The sequence below is a fragment of the Oncorhynchus nerka genome, linkage group LG5, assembly GCF_034236695.1.
Source record: "Oncorhynchus nerka isolate Pitt River linkage group LG5, Oner_Uvic_2.0, whole genome shotgun sequence".
NCBI lineage: Eukaryota > Metazoa > Chordata > Actinopteri > Salmoniformes > Salmonidae > Oncorhynchus > Oncorhynchus nerka.
Window position 1 is genome coordinate 36,328,038 of NC_088400.1, and position 21,369 is coordinate 36,349,406.

General features: G+C 44.6%; 1 protein-coding gene across 4 annotated transcripts in view; it reads right to left on the reverse strand.

Annotated features, from left to right (window-relative positions):
* Nucleotides 1-21,369, reverse strand: part of mcf2a (MCF.2 cell line derived transforming sequence a) — a 36,379-nt gene that overhangs the window by 10,287 nt on the left and 4,723 nt on the right. For all 4 annotated transcript variants that reach the window (XM_065018599.1, XM_065018597.1, XM_065018598.1 and 1 more), the window contains exons 2-21: nucleotides 11,438-11,506; nucleotides 11,067-11,181; nucleotides 10,519-10,609; nucleotides 8,892-9,011; nucleotides 8,675-8,791; nucleotides 8,320-8,469; nucleotides 8,054-8,169; nucleotides 7,848-7,962; nucleotides 7,554-7,673; nucleotides 7,106-7,297; nucleotides 6,627-6,818; nucleotides 6,205-6,376; nucleotides 3,500-3,579; nucleotides 3,154-3,239; nucleotides 2,994-3,060; nucleotides 2,794-2,909; nucleotides 1,177-1,246; nucleotides 954-1,046; nucleotides 690-782; nucleotides 103-231 (exon numbers count right to left, since the gene is read on the reverse strand). In XM_065018599.1, coding sequence (XP_064874671.1) covers nucleotides 103-231; nucleotides 690-782; nucleotides 954-1,046; nucleotides 1,177-1,246; nucleotides 2,794-2,909; nucleotides 2,994-3,060; nucleotides 3,154-3,239; nucleotides 3,500-3,579; nucleotides 6,205-6,376; nucleotides 6,627-6,818; nucleotides 7,106-7,297; nucleotides 7,554-7,673; nucleotides 7,848-7,962; nucleotides 8,054-8,169; nucleotides 8,320-8,469; nucleotides 8,675-8,791; nucleotides 8,892-9,011; nucleotides 10,519-10,609; nucleotides 11,067-11,181; nucleotides 11,438-11,506 — 2,303 coding nt within the window. The remainder of the gene's footprint in view (nucleotides 1-102; nucleotides 232-689; nucleotides 783-953; nucleotides 1,047-1,176; nucleotides 1,247-2,793; nucleotides 2,910-2,993; nucleotides 3,061-3,153; nucleotides 3,240-3,499; nucleotides 3,580-6,204; nucleotides 6,377-6,626; nucleotides 6,819-7,105; nucleotides 7,298-7,553; nucleotides 7,674-7,847; nucleotides 7,963-8,053; nucleotides 8,170-8,319; nucleotides 8,470-8,674; nucleotides 8,792-8,891; nucleotides 9,012-10,518; nucleotides 10,610-11,066; nucleotides 11,182-11,437; nucleotides 11,507-21,369) is intronic.

Genomic DNA, 21,369 nt, shown 5'->3' on the forward strand with positions numbered 1-21,369 from the left:
CTACACATACTGACAGAATTGTATAAAATGCCAATATACTGTATGCTATGATCAGATTCAACCACTTTGCTGTACAGTGTCAGCAGCACCAGGAGGCCCCACCTGGTAGCCCGTGATGGCAATCTGATGCATGGAGTCATTGACTGACTTGAGGAGGTCCAGCATGGCTGCTAGCGCCCCCTGTAGCTCCGAGGTCCCCTCACAGCCTCCTGGACTGTACTTCAGTAGCTCCTAGCGCATGCACGCACGCACGCACGCACACACCCACACACACCAAACACACACACACACCAAACAAACACACACACACACACACACAAATCAATGTCTGGTACACATCAATATCTGATAAAAGTTGAAATCCCAAATTCTCCAGCTGTACTATAAAATAATAGTTGCGTGTAAGATTTTCCTTATTTTGTCATTTAACAGGGACTAACACGGGATGTTTAGCAGTCCCCATTAACCAGATGGGATTTCTCTGCAATTTAATCTGTAATCCCTAATGTCATGCATTCAATTCATTGAAATGAATGTCCCTCTGTAGAGCTAGGTTATGTAAGAGTGCTGTTACCATTTACAGGATTTTGGGACATTGAATTATGATAAAGGTTCCCACATGGTTTTATCTACTATAGAGACACTGCAATAGTGGCATGGTGTGCTGGGTAGAGGTGTGTGTGTCATACCTTCAGTAGTAGCTGGTACTTGGTAAGGCGTTGTACTGGTTTCAGCAGGTAAGAATCCAGGCCCAGTTTGTGCTCCAGCTTCTTCTGACACTCCTGTAGAATATGTCGAGGAGGGACAAGATTGGGAAGGCTTTAATACTGCTTTACCACAACCGTGAATCTATTTAAAGTAATATGTCATTTTGTGCCATTAAAAAAAAAGAATATTATGGCTAAGTATCAATAGGGAGCAGTAGTGGGCTGACAGACAGAAACAGGCTTCACCTGGAAAAAGGCACAGTCGGAGAATTGCCTCCACAAGGACTCAGAGCGAGACTTATTCTGACAGTAACACTCATACACCTGGAAATTCTCCTTCTGGAAATACACACAAACATTTCCAATGACCCACCATCCATGCAAGACAAACACACATATACTATAGGTAAAGACATTGCTCAGAAACAACCACAGACATGTACACACACACACTATAGACTTTCCTCACCCGCTCCAGAAAGCAGGCCCCTACTCCCTCTGGGGTCTCCAGGCAGCCCTCCAGGTCCTGCAGGAACACCCTGTCGAAGCAAGAGATCATGAGTCAGAGGTCACAGACATGTTAAGTCAATAGGTCATACCCTAACCACACACAGCAGCAAACATCACCACACAGTCAGCCTCACAGTAGGCCCCATGTCCTGCCCTCATCCATAGTTAATGACTGGGGTCACCCACACAGCTGTGCCACTGAGCCCCCTGTGTCTGCAAGTTTCCTCTCTCGTTTGCATAATCAAATGCTTGTTTGAGCAACTCACATTTAACACCAGTTAGAAAGGCTCTAATTGGCTTAGGGCCTCGTGCAGTCATTCAATTAAGCCATTCAGCCCAGCAGGGGAGCAGGGCCAGCAGGCAGGATATAGAGAATGCAGATCACAGGAGGCGGCTCATAATAATAATGTCCGTAACGGAGCGAATGGAATGGCATCAAACACATGGAAACCATATGTCTGATGTATGATACCATTCCACTAATTCTACTCCCGTTACTACCACTAGCCAATCCTCCCCAATTAAGGTGCCACCAACCTCCTGTGATACAGACAGAGCCACTAATAAACACTTGAACTAACTCACACAGCTGGATAGAGGAAACTGGCTTGTATACTGAACAAATATAAACACACCATGCAACAATTTCAAAGATTTTACTGAGTTACAGTTCATATAAGGAAATCAGTCAAGTTAAATAAATAAATTAGGCTCTAATCTATGGATTTCACATGACTGGGAAAACACATACAGTTTGCATCTGTTGGTCACAGATACTTTAAGAGAAATGGGCCTCACAATGGGCCTCACAATTCCATCACGGTATTTCTGTGCATTTCAATTGCCATCGATAAAATGCAATTGTGTTCGTTGTCTGTAGTTTATGCCTGCCCATATCATAACCCTAGTGCCACCACTCTGTTCACAATGTTGACATCAACAAACCGCTCGCCCACACGACGCCATGCACGTGGTCCGCGGTTGAGAGGCCGGTTGTACGGACTGCCGAATTCTCTAAAACGACGTTGGTGGCGGCTTATGGTAGAGAAATTAACATACAATTCTCTGGCAGCACCTCTGGTGGACATTCCTGCAGTCAGCATGCCAATTGCAACCTCCCTCAAGATGTTAGAAATCCGTGGCATTGTGTTGTGTGACAAAACTGCCCTTGTGTAATGATCATGCTGTTTAATCAGCTTCTTGATATGCCACACCTGTTAAGTGGATGGATTATCTTGGCAAAGGAGAAATGCTCACTAACAGGGATGTAAACCAATTTGTGCACAACATTTGAGAGAAATACGCTTTTCTTGTGTGAATGGAACGTTTCTGGGATTTTTTGTATTTCAGCTCATGAAACATGGGACCAACACTTACATGCGGTGTTGATATTTTTGCTCAGTGTAGCTAGTGTACAGGAGACATGGTTGATTTTAAGATGAAGCATTAGTTCATAGAGGCTATGTGGATGCAATGATTGGAGTCTCAATGAACTGAGAGATTGAATCAAACAACATTAATGACAGTGAGGATCCTTCCTCTAAACCACAGGATACATGTGTGTGTGTGTCCTTGCCTGCTGTGGAAGTTGTAGATCTCAGGCATGTTTCCAAACAGGATGTCTTTCTTACTTTGCAGGATGGGGGGCAGGAGCCCTGAAAGGCCTGGATTCTCCATCTCTCCCCTGTATCCCTACACACATATATACACACACATCAGCATAGAGAACTCTGGAGTAATCCATAAATGGTGAAACGCTGCTGTGTATCTTCTCACCAGCAGCACTGACAGCAGCTCCTCCACATAGACTCTCTCTGTCTCGATTAGCTCCCTCATCACGTGACTGTGGAGGTGACAGGGCCTCATTAGTATTATGTCTGAACATAAGGAATCAGGAAGACTGCGGAGGGATAATAAAGAGGATGAGTAGACAGACCGTTTGAGAAGGTCTGGGCTGTCCTCTCCCTCCAGGCTGGAGAGCAGGGAGCTCCTATTCTCCTGGTAGTCATGCATCACCTCAATCTGAGACAGACGGGTCAAAACCGAGACAACCAGGATTACCATCCTCAGATAACACAGATTAAAGAAGGAAATCCACCTCAAGCCTTTATGACTACCGAAAGATTACCAACTGTAATGTAAACATCACAGCTGTACTGTTGCCACGGTGACATTCATAGTGAGGTGTGTGAACTGCGGCAGCGTTTTAAGTCCTTTCTCCACTGTGGTTATTCACTTTCTTTAATTTCTCCACGTTTACGTCATCCTTTCCTCCATCTCACCTTTCTGGAGCCGGGGCTTTTCCGTGACGTCCTCTTCCCAGGAAGTGATAGATCGAAGGAGAACTTCAAACCGTCGACCCCTGCAAAAGATGACCTCTCAGCTGAAGTTGATAATGATGTACGTTTCTATGTGTTTTGATAAAACACAAGACCTGTCTGGATAACACGTCAATAATGGGGATAAAACACAAGACCTGTCTGGATAACACGTCAATAATGGTGATAAAACACGAGACCTGTCTGGATAACATGTCAATAATGGTGATAAAACACGAGACCTGTCTGGATAACACGTCAATAATGGTGATAAAACACGAGACCTGTCTGGATAACATGTCAATAATGGTGATAAAACACAAGACCTGTCTGGATAACATGTCAATAATGGTGATAAAACACGAGACCTGTCTGGATAACATGTCAATAATGGTGATAAAACACAAGATCTGTCTGGATAACATGTCAATAATGGTGATAAAACACAAGACCTGTCCGGATAACATGTCAATAATGGTGATAAAACACGAGACCTGTCTGGATAACATGTCAATAATGGTGATAAAACACGAGACCTGTCTGGATAACATGTCAATAATGGGGATAAAACACAAGACCTGTCTGGATAACACGTCAATAATGGTGATAAAACACGAGACCTGTCTGGATAACATGTCAATAATGGTGATAAAACACAAGACCTGTCTGGATAACACGTCAGTAATGGGGATAAAACACAAGACCTGTCTGGATAACATGTCAATAATGGGGATAAAACACAAGACCTGTCTGGATAACACGTCAATAATGGTGATAAAACACAAGACCTGTCTGGATAACACGTCAATAATGGGGATAAAACACAAGACCTGTCTGGATAACACGTCAATAATGGTGATAAAACACAAGACCTGTCTGGATAACATGTCAATAATGGTGATAAAACACGAGACCTGTCTGGATAACATGTCAATAATGGTGATAAAACACAAGATCTGTCTGGATAACATGTCAATAATGGTGATAAAACACAAGACCTGTCCGGATAACATGTCAATAATGGTGATAAAACACGAGACCTGTCTGGATAACATGTCAATAATGGTGATAAAACACGAGACCTGTCCGGATAACATGTCAATAATGGTGATAAAACACAAGACCTGTCTGGATAACATGTCAATAATGGTGATAAAACACGAGACCTGTCTGGATAACATGTCAATAATGGGGATAAAACACAAGACCTGTCTGGATAACACGTCAATAATGGTGATAAAACACAAGACCTGTCTGGATAACACGTCAATAATGGGGATAAAACACAAGACCTGTCTGGATAACACGTCAATAATGGTGATAAAACACGAGACCTGTCTGGATAACACGTCAATAATGGTGATAAAACACAAGACCTGTCTGGATAACACGTCAATAATGGGGATAAAACACAAGACCTGTCTGGATAACATGTCAATAATGGTGATAAAACACAAGACCTGTCTGGATAACATGTCAATAATGGTGATAAAACACGAGACCTGTCTGGATAACATGTCAATAATGGTGATAAAACACGAGACCTGTCCGGATAACATGTCAATAATGGTGATAAAACACAAGACCTGTCTGGATAACATGTCAATAATGGTGATAAAACACGAGACCTGTCTGGATAACATGTCAATAATGGTGATAAAACACAAGACCTGTCTGGATAACACGTCAGTAATGGGGATAAAACACAAGACCTGTCTGGATAACATGTCAATAATGGGGATAAAACACAAGACCTGTCTGGATAACACGTCAATAATGGTGATAAAACACAAGACCTGTCTGGATAACACGTCAATAATGGGGATAAAACACAAGACCTGTCTGGATAACACGTCAATAATGGTGATAAAACACGAGACCTGTCTGGATAACACGTCAATAATGGTGATAAAACACAAGACCTGTCTGGATAACACGTCAATAATGGGGATAAAACACAAGACTTGTCGGATAACATGTTAATAATGAGTATAGTATATGTATATATGTGCTTTGATGAAGCCATGACGATACAGCAGTTGACACTACCTAACACTACATTACCCAATAGCGCCATCACTACAAAGAGCAGTTGCTTGTGGCGATATGAAAATGTAGTGGTTTGATAGGTCCTGTGGGACCTGGATGTCCTATCCTCACTTTTTATTTATTTAATTAACCTTTATTTAACTAGGCAAGTCAGTTAAGAACAAATTCTTATTTACAATGACGGCCTATGAACAGAGGGTGCACTGCCTTATTCAGGGGCAGAACAACCTATTTTTTTTTACCTTGTCAGCTCGGGGATTCAATCTAGCAACCTTTCGGTTACTGGCCCAACGCTCTAACCACGAGAGTACCTGCCGCCCCAGTATCCCCTAAGGACTGATTATACTGCTGGGCCAAAACAGGTAGATCTTTAACTCAGGTCGAGCACAAACACTGTGGACTTCCTCATTACTGGATCCTGTAGTTGGCTGCTTTGACTACTTCACTGCAGGGCTGGAGGGACGTGTGTGAAGCCCTGGGCTGTGGACAGCTGGATGATGAAACATGTACTGTAAACCTCTCTAGCCCGAAGCAGTCAGCTATACAGTCTGATGCTGTTTAATCTACTGTGACAAATGTCCTGAATATCAAGTGCGTGTGTGTCCCCTACCTCCTCTTACCATGTTTGGGGGAGAATAGTGGGGACTTGGAACGGGGTGGGTTCTCTGGCCGGGGGGCCACCAGTTGAATGGGACGGATGTGTTTATCAGCCAGCTTCCTCAGACAGACCTGTCTGTTGTGGATCATCTCCTGCACCGCTGTGTGCTTCTCAAATGTCTTCCCCATCTGGACCTGTGGAGGACGAAGAAAGAAGGGGGGGCTTAGAGGATTTATATGGAGCCAGAACCTGCAGTGTGTCAGCAAAACAGTGTTAGTGGAACAGTGTTCGCTAAATAGGCTTTTATAGTTCTGTAATGTATTATGTGTATAGAAAGCCTTATGATGGATTATACACTGATGGTTCATGAGAAGCATTACAGAGGGCTTTTCTCTTTAAACCATAGAGCTGTTTGTGAATGAGAGACACTGGTTGGTGTTTAACCTGTATCTCTGGGGTGAGGACAGACTCAAACTCCACGGCCAGGAGGTCATGTCCTGAGCTGAGGAGAGACGGAGCCCCCTCCAGGAATCTGTCTATGTCCTTCAGAGCAGCCTGGGCCCCCTCCTTAGACTGGAACTTTTCCACCAGCTGCTGGGCCAACAAGTAGGCCCCGTCGTCACACCAACTCTGGGCCTATGGTGGGGACGAGACAATGTCATGCACACTGACCAATCATAATCGGATATACGTTAGCACTTGACAGAGAAAAAAGGTAACCAAATATATTTCAGTGCATGGTTTTGTGCCAGCACTTCATCTACGCAGATCAACAGCTAAATACTCAAATCAAATGGTATTTGTCACATACACGTGTTTAGCAGATGTTATTGCGGGTGTAACGAAATGCTTGTTTGTGTTTGTGTGTGTGCTCACCTGTGTGTATGAGTGTAAATAAATGTGTGTATGTGTGTGTCCTCTACCTGATCCAAGCGTAGCATCAGCTGGTAGGCCTGGGAGAGGTGTGTGTGTTTGGCCCTCAGAGCCTTACTGAGCGTGTCACAGCGGTGACGTAGCTCGTTGCAGCGCTGCACGATCAGGGCCATGGCGTAGTGGTGACAGGCTGCCAGCTGGTGACCATGGAGGATGATGGTCTGGGCACGGGCCATCTCCTCCTAGCAACACCCAGGACACCACTGTCAATTACATACAATAACATGCAGGAGGTCTACACACATACAGTATCACCATAGCAAATACAATTCAATCCTAGCTCCACAGCCAATGCTGTTACCAAAAACACGTGAGACCCAGAGAAGACGATCTCTGCCAACCACCATTTGTAGGTCAGGTCTTGAGGATTATGTATACAAGTGTAGTCCCCTGGTATCCTTGATCTGATGAGGGAGTGTGTAAAAGGTAAATACTGACCTGTGCATGAGCCTCCAGGCTGTCCAGGTCCCTGAGTGTCTGTTCTGTCTGAGTCAGCGTCTCCCCTGACAAAGACACCTCCCTCTCCTGGGTCGCCAGACGCTCCAGAGACAACTCCATCTGACCACAAGAGGAGAGAGAGACATTAGTTCCATACATATGCACCTCCCAACTTCAAAACACCTCACCCAATATCCAATCGAGCTGTACACCCCATGGGTATCGTCAAGAGTTGCCTCTCGGCATAGGCCAATTAATCAACAATCCATCCATGACGTAAACGGTCGGTCTCACCTCCTGGAAGCTGTGTTCGTATCTGAGCAGCTGGAGGTACTGTTGGAGCTTCAGATGATGCTTCTCGAAGAAGCCGTCAAAGGCTGACTCCATGTCCCTCAGCTGGGCTAGTAGCCTGAAGACCAGCGAGAGATAGGTTGTAATATATGGCCACTCTATAACATTTAGGCAGACGGTAGTATGATTATCCCTCTGAGGTTATCTACCTCTGCACAGTCTCCCAGTCCAGCCTGATATCCCATAGTGAATCCTCCTCTCTCCCAGAGGCCTCCAGGCTAGCCAGCAGGTGGCGACCCTCCTTTGATACAGACCATATCGCCTCCTGTACAAGACAGACAAGACAAATGGCTATAAAACATCAGGGGGTCAATGTAGACTAGATTTCAGTGAGTCTGCCGTTGATACGAGACTGTCACACATTATCATAGAGCCGAGCGTAAAAGGTGTGTGAAACAGAGTGCTGCAGTTATACCTTGAGTTTCCTGTATTTGTCAGTGTGGGTTGAGAGGAGGTGTACGATGGCGGTGCCCTCATCTGGCAGCTCTGTCTCTGCCAGCTTTGTGCCAAACGCCTGCAGCATATGAGCTATGTCCTTAACTGTCACCGCAAAGCTCTCTATGGCCTGGAGGGGAGCCAGAGAGCACACAACACAGGGACGTGATCACAGTGTTTCTACATTTATACTCTGACAGTCATCACTCAGAACGGTGCAGACATACAGGCCAAGTTTGAATGTGTCTCGCCACATCAGACATGTTGTCAAATTTGTGCTGGGGTTCTGAGTCGCTGCATGATTGATGGTATGGAAGTTTAAAGTATGTATGTACTGTTCTCAGGACGATCCAGTCACTGTGGCAGTAATCCAGGGTTCCACCAAACTCTGAGGTCAATTGATTTTCATCAATGTATCTCAGTAGGTCTGTCACAGAGCTCAGCATCACCACCTAATAGAGGAGAGATATAATAATGGACACATTATTGACTGCGTTTAGTACTATGTACATGTGTGGTGAAGTGTTGGATTTGGTAAAGTATCTGCCTTACTGGCATCTTGAGCATGAAGTCCTCCTGGCTGAAGCGGAAGCCCAGGTCTGTGACGGTGCGCTGGAAGAAGCTGGTGGGTCTCAGCACCAGCACCAGGTGGAGGTTCCCAGGGAAGGAGGCCTGGAAACAGGGGGGGGGGAAGAGGGACACCATCACTGATGGACAGTGAGCCATGATCTAGAGCTCTGACAAACCCTGGACCATGCCTTTTACCCAAAACCAGGCCAATCTGTTCACTATGAAAGGAAGGGACTTCTGGATGCATAGCCATCATCTGTTCACCCTGAATGGACATATTGACAGCACTAACAAGCAATCAGGCTCAGGCAGACAAAGCCTCTCAGTCTGACCCACTGTCAATTAAAGGAGGAAAGCTGGACCTATCCTGCCTATCACAGGTGTATTGAAGTTGTCGTCAATAGAAAATGGCTTCACTAACCAAGAAGAGACAGTAGGTAGGCTGAATTCTATTTAGGGATGAGGCTTTGATTGAACTTCAGAGCGATTTTCAGCAGCAGACATCACAAGTAGAGCATTTAGGATGACAATCTTATTAGCTCAATTTGAAAAATAATTCACACCCATTTTTATCACATGACTGTGGTGATGCAGGTCTAGCCTTAGTAACATATGGGTTTGGTATAATTCAAGATGCCAGCCGTTAAAACTTAAATATGCATAGGACATCGACATAAAACAGTGGCAAATGTTGATTATTCCACAAAGAGCTCTGATATTCATTTGACGTCGCATTCTAAATCTAGCTTTAGGTTACTTCAAACATCCACACTGCCCTTCAAGCTCAACATGCTAAATATTGCAGTCGGGTTTGTATTCACATAAGCAAGCCATCGTTCTCTGTCTTGCTGCATCAATTGCATGACGAGGCTAAAATCAGGCTCTGCACCGCAGTGCTTATGCTTAAGCTGCAGCCAGTGAGCGATGCCGCATTCACCCTGCCCACCCAAACTTAACCACAACTCTTTAATCAATAAATCTAACTATTTAAAAAGCGTGTTACCGGGCTCCTCCGTATCCTGGGCAATCCTCGGCGCTGGTAACTCACAGCCATTGTGTTTACAGCCATTTATACGATCATACTATCATTCTAAATGTAGCCGTCCCGAAGCTTATAAATCGGTGCCAATGTCGGCTACTGGTTCCCTTTACTTGGCTGCGGGGCCACAGCCGCAGCATCAACGCTGCTGAGACGATGAGGGTGGCAGCGCTGTCTGCAATCTCTTCCTCTCATCGTGCGCCGAAATACAGCGTCATCAGGTAATATCCACGTAATTGAGTGCTGGCTAATGCATCTTCATTCCCTTGTCACGGTACTCAAGTTTCATACAGTGAGTACAGAACATTTTATTTGAAAACTATGCATGAGCAATAATAAACAGTGACAAAGCAACTGTAGTATTTGATAGATATAGTCACGACGAAGTATTTGAATGAACCGAGAAACGAGACCATCACAAAACAGCAGGAACTGAGCGCTGGGCAATTCAGCACCATGGACAGCTCCCCACTCTGACGTCCAGTCTGTCTAGTGCTGAAATTCTGAACTGGATTTTTTATTTTTTTGCCATAGCAGCAAATCACATGTTCAAGACTATAACTCGCTCACCGCAATTCTGGCAAGTGCTGTTTTGATTGAGGTCCAAGTATCCAGTCGTCTGTCTAAAATGATGATGAATTTTACACCTGGTTGTCGTGCTCTGCAAACACAAGCAATAAAAGATTATTTGAACACATGTACTTTTCACTTAACAAATGTATACTTTTACTAGTCAAATATAATATGCTAAGTTGATTTGACAGCTAACTGCAGCCAAAGACAAATGGTATTTTTTGGTGCAGAAAGAAAGCCTGCAGTGAATACATTAGATCTGTTTACAGGGATGTTCATCGACTCTGTTGACCTGAACTCAAACTCCCCTTTTGGTCCACGTCCAATGATACGATCCCTCCTCCCTAGGATATACCTGCTCTGAGCTGGCACAGAGGACATCAAAATAGATGAGGGACAGAGAGCATCTAGTGCCATATCTGCAAAGAATACTAACTCTGGACTAAAGCAGGCACACACTGCATTGCAGAGAAAGTTATGAGGCGAGAGAGGGAGGGCTAGAGAGATGAATAGTAGGAGGTAGTGTATCGTGTTGGTTCACCCACCGAGGTATGAGGGTGAGGTATGTTAAGACTTTAGCTAAAGACTCCTCTGGAATGTCGCTGAAAGCAGAGTATTCTGGGAGGGTGATAATCACGCTGGAGTCCTCACCACGCCCACCTGGGAAGAAAAACAGTTTCATATGAACTATCACACTCAACAGTGTACTAAACGATTATAATATGTTCTTTGCTGACCCCTCATTTAAGTAGTCTATAAAATGTTGGATGAACTGAGAACAGCTTTGTCAGTGTTAGTTTCTACATGTCACTCCTACTTTTACAGGTCGTAGACACCTGAATCTACAGAGCCAATGTTAACACAGGTCAGAGGTTATGAATCCAAAAATAGATATTCCTGAGTAAAGACTTCCCACCTGACAGGTAGGCCACCTGCTTTTCAATGTAGCCGTCCACCTCCTTCATACTCATAGGGACTGACACCTCTGTGGGAAGGAGGAGAAGGAGAGAGCGATAGAAAGAGGGTGATATTAGAACAATGGGGTCAGAGGCCTCTTTGAAAGTGTCAAACCATGGTGATCTTCCATAAGATGATGATTTAACAGAGGGATCTACTGCCACCCAGTGGTCGTATGTAAAACAACATCAACATTAGTGATAAGGAAGGTATCAGACTCTCAGCTGTCTGGTTCAAGTCAGTCAATCATTCGGAGGCGGGTCTGGACCACATCTTTCCACTGTGACATCCAGGCTAGCACAGCAGGAGGCCGTCATTATACCTCTCCACTCCCTTCTCCTGTCACCAGGGGAGAGGCAGCATGGAGTCATATACTGTGTCCAGCCCGCTGTGGTGGCAGGCAGCATTACTCTCTCCTCTCATAACATTACACATTCAACACAGTTGACAGGACTAAAACACTGCCCATAATATACTGTACATATACAATCAAATAGTGGTATGAGTGAAGCCACAGTGAAGACTGAGTTCACCTCTGTCACGTTGGCATGAAGGATCGGGAGACAGACACAGGAATGCGTAATAGTTTTTTTTATTGTACACAAATTATGGCGTGCAGTGTAAAGGCACGGGGACGAACACTATACAAAACACAGGGTTGAAACCCAAACAAAAGATTGAGAACTACCTCGAATAAATAACACACGCGCACAATGATACCACATGGGACGAGATCCGTAATTATCTGCGCAATACAAGCGTCACGAAAGCCAAAACACAGCACAGGTACTCACACGACCAACGGACATTGGAACAATAATCGACAGCCCAATGGAAACCAAAGGGCACACTTATACAAGTACTAATCAGTGGGAACAGGGGACAGGTGTGCGTAATGAAAGTTCTAGAGGGATCCGTGACAACCTCGAGTAACGAGCATTACATAGCCCTAAAGTAGACATGTTAAAAGTAATTTATAGTCATATATAATTCTCTGCTGTTGACAAGTTTATGCAACCGATCAACAGACCACTTGATTCCCATGAACCAACCATCCCTTATGAATAATGTACATTATCATTAAATATGACAATAGAGAGAGAGAGAGATGAAGAGAGCGAGAGATGAAGTGAGAGAGAGATGAAGAGAGAGAGAGAGATGCATTGAAAAGAGCTAGAGAGAGAGAGAGACCCTCCAACCCAAAAAGGCCTGTTGTGTTGATGGTATCCTTAATGAAATGATAAAATATACAGAACACAAATTCTAATCGGCTATACTTAAACTCTTTAACATCATCCTTAGCTCTGGCATCTTCCCCAATATTTGGATCCAAGAACTGAGCACCCCAATCCACAAAAGTGGAAACAATTTTGACCCCAATAACTACCGTGGGATATTCATCAAACGCAACCTTTGGAAAATCCTCTGCATTATCATTAACAGCAGACTTGTACATTGTACTGAGCAAATGTCAAATTGGCTTTTTATCAAATTACCGTACGGCAGACAATGTATTCACCCTGCATACCCTAACTGACAAACAAACAAGTCAAAACAAAGGAAGGAAGTCTTCTAATGATTTGTTGATTTCAAAAAGGTTTTCTACTCAATTTGGCATGAGGGTCTGCTATACAAATTGATGGAAAGTGATGTTGGGGGAAAAACACACAACATTATAAAATCCATGTACACAAACATCAAGTGTGCAGTTAAAAGTGGCGGAAACACACATCTTTCCACGGGGCCGTGGGGTGAGACAAGGATGCATCTTACGCCCCACCCTCTTCAACATACACTACTATTCAACATACACTACTACTAGTCTACACTGTATTTCGGATCAGTTTGATGTTATTTTAAATGGACAAAAAAAAGTGCTTTTCTTTCAAAAACAAGGACATTTCTAAGTGACCCCAAAATTCTGAACGGTAGTTGGTAAATTGGCGAGGACACTAGAACAGTCTGCAGAATCCAACCTCGCCCTACTGGAATCTGAAGTCAAATGTCTGCTGATGATCTGGTGCTTAGTTCCCCAACCAGGAGGGCCTACAGCAGCACCTAGATATTCTGCACAGATTCTGTCAGACCTGGTTCCTGAGAGTAAATATCAGTAAGACAAAAATAATGGTGTTAAAAAAAATGACCAGTTGGCAGGATCACAAATACAAACTCCATCTAGACACCTTTTCCCTAGAGCACAAACAATATACATACCTCGGCCTCAACATCAGGACCACAGGTCACTTCCACAAAGCTGTGAATGATTTGAGAGACAAGCCAAGAAGGGCCTTCTATGCCATCAAAAGGAACATGAAATTCAATGTACCTATTAGAATCTGGCTAAATATACTTGAATGAGTTATAGAACCCATTGCTCTTCATGGTTGTGATGTCTGGGGTCCGTTCACCAACCAGGAAATCACCAAATGGGACAAACACCAAATTGAGACTCTGCATGCAGAATTATGTAACAATATCCTCTGTGTACAACGTAAAACACCAAATAATGCACGAAGAGCAGAATTAGGCCGATACCCGCTAATTATCAAGATCCAGAAAAAAGCCATTAAATTCTACAACCACCTGAAATGAAGCGATTCCCAAACACTCCATAACAAAGCCATCACCTACAGAGATGAACCTGGAGAAGAGTCCCCTAAGCAAGCTGGTCCTGGGGCTCTGTTCACAAACAGCACAATTAGACCCAACAAAATCCTGAGAAAACAAAAAGATAATTACTTGACAGATTGGAAAGTATTAACAAAAAACAAAGCAAACTATAATGCTATTTGGCCCTAAACAGAGAGTACACGGTGGCAGAATACCTGATCCCCTGTGACTGACCCAACTTAAGGAAAGATTTGACTATGTAAAGACTCAATGAGCATAGCCTTGCTATTGAGAAAGGCCACCGTAGACAGACTTCTCAAGAGAAGACAGGCTACAGTGTCCTTTTCCACGTTGTCGTCAGGGGTAACCGTGTCAGGCAGGGAGTCGGCGTGGGTAGCAGTAATGAGTTCCGCTGATCTCTTGTCAATATTTCATGAGTGTTACTGACACACACAGAGACATTGGCTGGACCAAGCCAGGCTGGCTGGGCCATTCACACACACACACAGAGACATGGGCTGGGCCAAGCGAGGCTGGGCTGGGCCATTCACAAACAGAGACATGGGCTGGGCCAAGCCAGGCTGGGATAGGCCATTCCCACACACAGAGACATGGGCTGGGCCAAGCCAGGCTGGGCTAAACCAGACTGGGCTGGGCCATTCACACACAGAGACATGGGCTGGGCCAAGCCAGGCTGGGCTAAATCAGGCTGGGCTAAACCAGGCTGGGCTGGGCCATTCACACACAGAGACATGGGCTGGGCCAAGCCAGGCTGGGCTAAACCAGACTGGGCTGGGCCATTCACACACAGAGACATGGGCTGGGCCAAGCCAGGCTGGGCTAAATCAGGCTGGGCTAAACCAGGCTGGGCTGGGCCATTCACACACAGAGACATGGGCTGGGCCAAGCCAGGCTGGGATAGGCCATTCCCACACACAGAGACATGGGCTGGGCCAAGCCAGGCTGGGCTAAACCAGGCTGGGCTGGGCCATTCACACACACAGAGACATGGGCTGGGCCAAGCCAGGCTGGGCTAAACCAGGCTGGGCTAAACCAGGCTGGGATAGGCCATTCCCACACACAGAGACATGGGCTGGGCCAAGCCAGGCTGGGCTAAACCAGGCTGGGCTGGGCCATTCACACACAGAGACATGGGCTGGGCCAAGCCAGGCTGGGCCATTCACACACAGCCATCGAGTAGGGTTACTGTCAGGTACTGGTTAGTGTCAGGTTCAAAATTGATATCCTGGACTGGCTGTGTAATAATTAATGTTTCCATGGCTTGAATGTTATGGAGTGCTTGGAAAGGCCACATGTGGTATGTATAAGCAGTTTATAAATGATTGATAAGGGGTTCATAGTGTGTACTTCTGTATAAATTGTAGCTCCTGTACAGCCTACATCAACAACAACTACTAGGCTATGTACTTGCAAGTCAGTTAAGAACAAATTCTTATTTACAATTGCTGCCTACCCGGACGACGCTGGGCCATTTATGTGCCGTCCTATGGGACTGCCAATCACGGCCAGATGCGATACAGCCTTTATAATCATTCACATTGTCATCTTGCAACTATTCATGTTGACACAAGATACAATTTATTCATACCAAATTGGTACTGTAATGAAGAGACAATCTCATTTAGAAAGGGTAGCTTTTTTTTCATCTTCGGAACGTTGCAAAACACTGAAACCTTTTGTCCAAAAATGATGCAGAAAAGCTAATCCATAATTTTGTCACTTCTAGATTAGACTACTGCAATGCTCTAGTCTCTGGCTTCCCGGAAAATGCAATAAATACACTTCAGTTAGTGCTAAACACGGCTACTAGAAAACTGACTAGCACCAAAACACTTGACAATATTACTCCAGCGCTAGCCTCTGGCTTCCTGTTAAGAAGCCAGATGATTTCAAGGTTTTACTGCTAACCTACAAAGCATTACATGGACTTGCTCCTACCCATCTCTCCTATTTGGTCCTACCGTACATACCTACATGTACGCTACGGTCACAAGACACAGGCCTCCTTATTGTCCCTAGAATTTCTAAGTAAGCAGGGCTTTTTCCTATATATAGCTAAATTTTTATTGGAATGGTCTGCCTACCCATGTGAGAGACACAGACTCTGAGACCTTTAAGTATTTATTGAAGACTCATCTCTTCAGTAGGAACTATAATTGAGTGTAGTCTGGCACAGGAGTGCGAAGGTGAATGGCAGGGCACTGGAGCAACGAACCGCCCTTGCCGTCTCTGCCTGGCCGGCTCCCCTCTCTCCACTGGGATTCTCTGCCTCTGACCATATTACGGCAGCTGAGTCACTGGCTTACTGGTGCTCTTCCATGCTGTCCCTAGGAAGGGTGCATCACATCGTGCCAAGATTTTTCACTTTACCTGACTTGAGTGTGTTGAGTCACCGATGTGATCTTGTCCTGTTTTGCTCGGGCTTGTGCGGTGGAGGACATCTTTGTGAGCTATACTCAGCCTTGTATCAGGGTAGTATGTTGGTGGTCTGTTGACATCCCTCTAGTGGTGTGGGGGCTGTGCTTTGGTAAAGTGGGTGGGATTATATCCTGGCTTGTTGGCCCTGTCCAGCGGTATCGTGGGACAGGGCCACAGAGCCACTCCCCAGACTCTAATTTCTATCCTCCCTCTCTACCGCACCTGCTGTCTCGTCCTCTGAATGATCGGCTATGAAAATTCAACTGACATTTACTCCTGAGGTACTGACCTGCTGCACCCTCTACAACCACTGTTATTATTTGACCCTGCTGGTCATCTATGAATGTTTTAACATCTTGAAGAACTATGGCTGAAGTGTTTTGGAACTGCGTGCCAGTCTGTGATCCCAGGAAGTCTCCACCAAGGCCCCTCTCCGATTAGAATCTGCATTCTGTACCACTCATCACATGACGTAAATCACTCCGTCTCTGCCTGGCCTGCTAAACAAGATGCACAACACACCGGACCTCCAAATCATGCTTTCTACTTGGCAGCCCCATAGATAGGAAACAATTATTCCCGCTGACTCAATTCGTCAAAGTATCCAAGCACCAAAGCCTAGTCAGGTGACTTCACTGAGTAGTGTTTGCTAAGCATGGCTGGGTCCTGCGATAGACTCCCAGGCAGCCAGACAGATTAAAGGCCCAGGGTAAAGCAGGGCTGGCCTTAGCAGGTGATCTGTGATAGCGTCTGTTTACTGAGCAGGGTGATAGGAGTCCTGGTGGATTAAAGCCGAAGTGAGGCAGCCATGTGTTTTTTGCTCAACATCATCATTAGCCAACCGGTTGAAGCTGGCTCAAATGCATGCAATAGTCTTCCAACAAGACTCTGGTTATTTTACAACATGACTTCAGAAGCCTCACAGATCTTACCTTATTGCTGGAAAAAAAGTGTTATGTGTATACATCCTCTGTTTTATAATGGATTAGGAGTTCTCCATCTAATAGAACACAGAGGGTTGTCTTTAATGGAAGCCTCTCTAATGCAAATTTGGTTGAGTGTGGTTTGATTCCAGGCTATATCACAACTGGCCATGATTGGAAGTCCCATAGGGCAGAGCACAATTGGCCCAGCGTTGTCCGGGTTAGGGTTTGGCCGGGGTCAGCAGTCATTGTAAATATGAATTTGTTCATAACTGGCTTGCCTAGTTAAATAAAAAAAATAAAAAAATAGGCTGGTGCTAAATATCTCCAAAACTAACAGCATTGTTTTTGGGACAAATCACTCACTCAATCCTAAACCATATCTAGATCTATTACTGAATAATGTGGTGATTGACATGACATGATGACTCCTTGCTGTCCCCAGTCCACCTGGCCGTGCTGCTGCTCCAGTTTCAACTGTTCTGCCTTATTATTATTCGACCATGCTGGTCATTTATGAACATTTGAACATCTTGGCCATGTTCTGTTATAATCTCCACCCGTCACAGCCAGAAGAGGACTGGCCACCCCACATAGCCTGGTTCCTCTCTAGGTTTCTTCCTAGGTTTTGGCCTTTCTAGGGAGTTTTTCCTAGCCACCGTGCTTCTACACCTGCATTGCTTGCTGTTTGGGGTTTTAGGCTGGGTTTCTGTACAGCACTTTGAGATATCAGCTGATCTACGAAGGGCTATATAAATACATTTGATTTGATTTGAGTAAGTTGAGGAGACTAAACTGATGGGGGATTTCTCCCTGCTCTGCTGACAAGTTCTTTTGATCTGCTCATACAGGAGTAATAAAGGAATAGTGCACTAATTTGGTTTTAAAAAATCTGTGTGTGTATATTTATTATTCTTTAATTGTGATTTACCAGGGGGTGCTGCAGCACTCCTACTTCCCAGAGTGCAGCTGTGCTCAGGGCACTCCTTCAGCAACGGGATTGTGTCATTTGGGGGCGAACAGTACACATTTTACTAGATAAGACCATACCAAGAAGGGTGCCACCCAACTTCGGTGATATCACACGTGACTGGCACTGCCCGGATGGCAGGCTGTGGGCCTACTGGGCGGGCTGAGGAGGGTAGAAGCGTCTTCAGCCAACAGTCACTGTGATGTCTCATAGAAGCTACATTGTGTGAAGAGGGAGAGTAATATACTGCACATGGACAAATCTCTTGAGACAGAAAGAGACAGGCACAGACATGCAATAATCCCACACATGCAGTCCCTCAAGTTTACCTACACACATTACACAAAGGGCCATGGCTTAGACTGTTTTGAGGTCAGCAGATATTTTTACCAAACAGGGATTTCAGTGCTAAGGAGATTATAGTGGTGGTCTTGGTAGAGGCAAAGTGTTGGAGGAAATGTCACACATCTAGGCTCATGTGCTGTGACTTGTTTACCTGATTTATAATTTGGGATGTTTCAAGCTACTTCTTTTGAGTAGCAATGTGTAGCAAAGCTAATACATTTTTTGTGATATTCTGTTGTGAAGTGGGACAGATAATGAATGTGTATAGCGCAACATCTGCACAGGCAGACAACTATTTCTATGAAAAACACCTCTTAGTAATTAGAGTCGGTTTGTCAGGGGTTGACAGGTTTAACTGAAGAGGTTTGTTATGGGGTCTTTAGGCTACATTTAGGGCTACATTTATTTTTTTCACTCATTGGTCTTTTGACCAATCAGATTAGCTCTGAAAAATATCTGATATGAAAAGACCTGATGTGATTGGTCGAAAGACGAATTAGTGGAATGAATATCAGAATTAGGCTGCCTGCCTACTGTGTGGCGCAGAGGTCTAAGGCAGTGCATCCCAGTGCTGTAGCGTCACTACAGACTGGGGTTCGATCCCAGGCCGTGTCACAGCCAGCAGCGATAGGGAGTTCCATAGGGAGGCTCCCATTTGGCCGAGCGTCGTCCGGATTAGGCTAGGGTTTGGCAGGGGGGCTCTTCCTTGGCTCATCACGCTCTAGCAACTCCTTGGGCGGGCCGGGCCAAATCATTTACTGTGTAGGCCAGGGGAGGACCATCCTCAGTGAATTTCATAAAAAGTGAAACATTATTAAAGTTATCCTTTTTAGCTAAAACTATGTTAAATATAAATGTACATGTAAATCATTTATTAAAACACACTGTTTTGCAATAATGTAGCCTCAGTAGCACTCTAGAGTAGCACCATGGTGTAGCTGGAGGACAGCTAGCTTCTGTCCTCCTCTGAGTACATTGACATCAATAGAACACCCCTTCCATATACTTACCCAGTAATTATGACAATTTCCAGGGGAAGTTCTCTAACCTCTAACCAGAGCTCTTGCAGCATAAATTGACATGTTGTCCACCCAATCAATTAAATATATCTAGTACATAATTAAAGCATAAGCTACAGCTAGCTAGCACTGCAGTGAATTAAATTTGGTGAGTAGTTGACTCCAAGAAAGAGAAAGATAATAGTTGAACAGTTTTGAAAAAAATATTTATTCCAAAATAAGGAGAAGCAATAGAGAGAGAGCTATACTTAGTTGTATTTAAAAAAATAAAAAATAAACTTAGCTAGTGAATGCAGCTAGCTAGTTCAGCCTACTCAAACACCTTCCTCAAACAGAGAGGGATGCTATGTTAGCTAGTGAATGCAGCTAGCTAGTTCAGCCTACTCAAACACCTTCCTCAAACAGAGAGGGATGCTATGTTAGCTAGTGAATGCAGCTAGCTAGTTCAGCCTACTCAAACACCTTCCTCAAACAGAGAGGGATGCTATGTTAGCTAGCTGGCTATGGTGAACCAACACTGGAACTCTTTCAAGTCAAGGTAAGTCAAGGCTTTTGGTTTTATTAATTTATTGCCATCGGGGCCCGCCGGTGTAACTGCTAAACTGCTTGCTGACTGTACTGCATGATTGTAGAGGGTTTACTAACATGTTAGTTTTAGTAGCTATGTTGACTAGGATGTGATAACAATGTAGGCTGTGTAGCGGTTAGCGGTTATGATATGAAGGTATGAAAAGGTTTCTTAAACAGAAGCAAATGGAACGAAACAAGGATAAACATACCTGAATTCGTCCAATAGAAACTCTCATTTGCAACTGCTGGACTAATGATTACAGCCTATATCAGCTAGATGCAGGCAAGAGCGTACAAGGCGGTATTACTCAAAATTCTCTCAAACTGTGCACCTACGTTGTAAACTTTCATTCATAGGCTAGGTTGTAGCAACCTCATGATGGGTATAAGGAAATTAGAGTATAATGTAGTAGCCTTAAACTATCGCTGTTACATTGAACTGGGTGAATGGAATATGAATGACAGTCACCCAATATGCTGTAATAGAAATAAGGCCATGCTTATAAAAAAATATATTATCCTCACTCATGTTAAAACGGCACCGACCACCAGTGGTGTAGGCTGTGTGTAAGTTCAGGATTAACTGCAGGAAGCGTGATGGGGTTTCAAAATGACCCATTCTTCACACAACTCATAGGAAAGCAGTTTGTTAAACCCTGTCTGCCATGTTTCTTCACACACAGAGGTAAATGATATTGACAGGTCAAAATACAACCAGGTGGAGGCAGGTGAAGACTTACAGGTAACTGATCTGTAGTGTGTGTGTGTGTGTGTGTGTGTGTGTGTGTACAAAGGTTTTTCCATATACTGCAGTGTCTCCTTGTTCTCTTGGCAGATCCAGCCCAACCCACGGAACGTAGCTCACATTACACACACATTATTACACTGAACCAACTCCGCCTGGTAAAAATAGAAAGTCCGGGGCAGGGCCTTTTCCCCAATGTCCCCATTACCTTCACACACAGGCCAGCCTGTGGACAGGGACAATACCCTCACACAGGGGAAGTACAGGGGC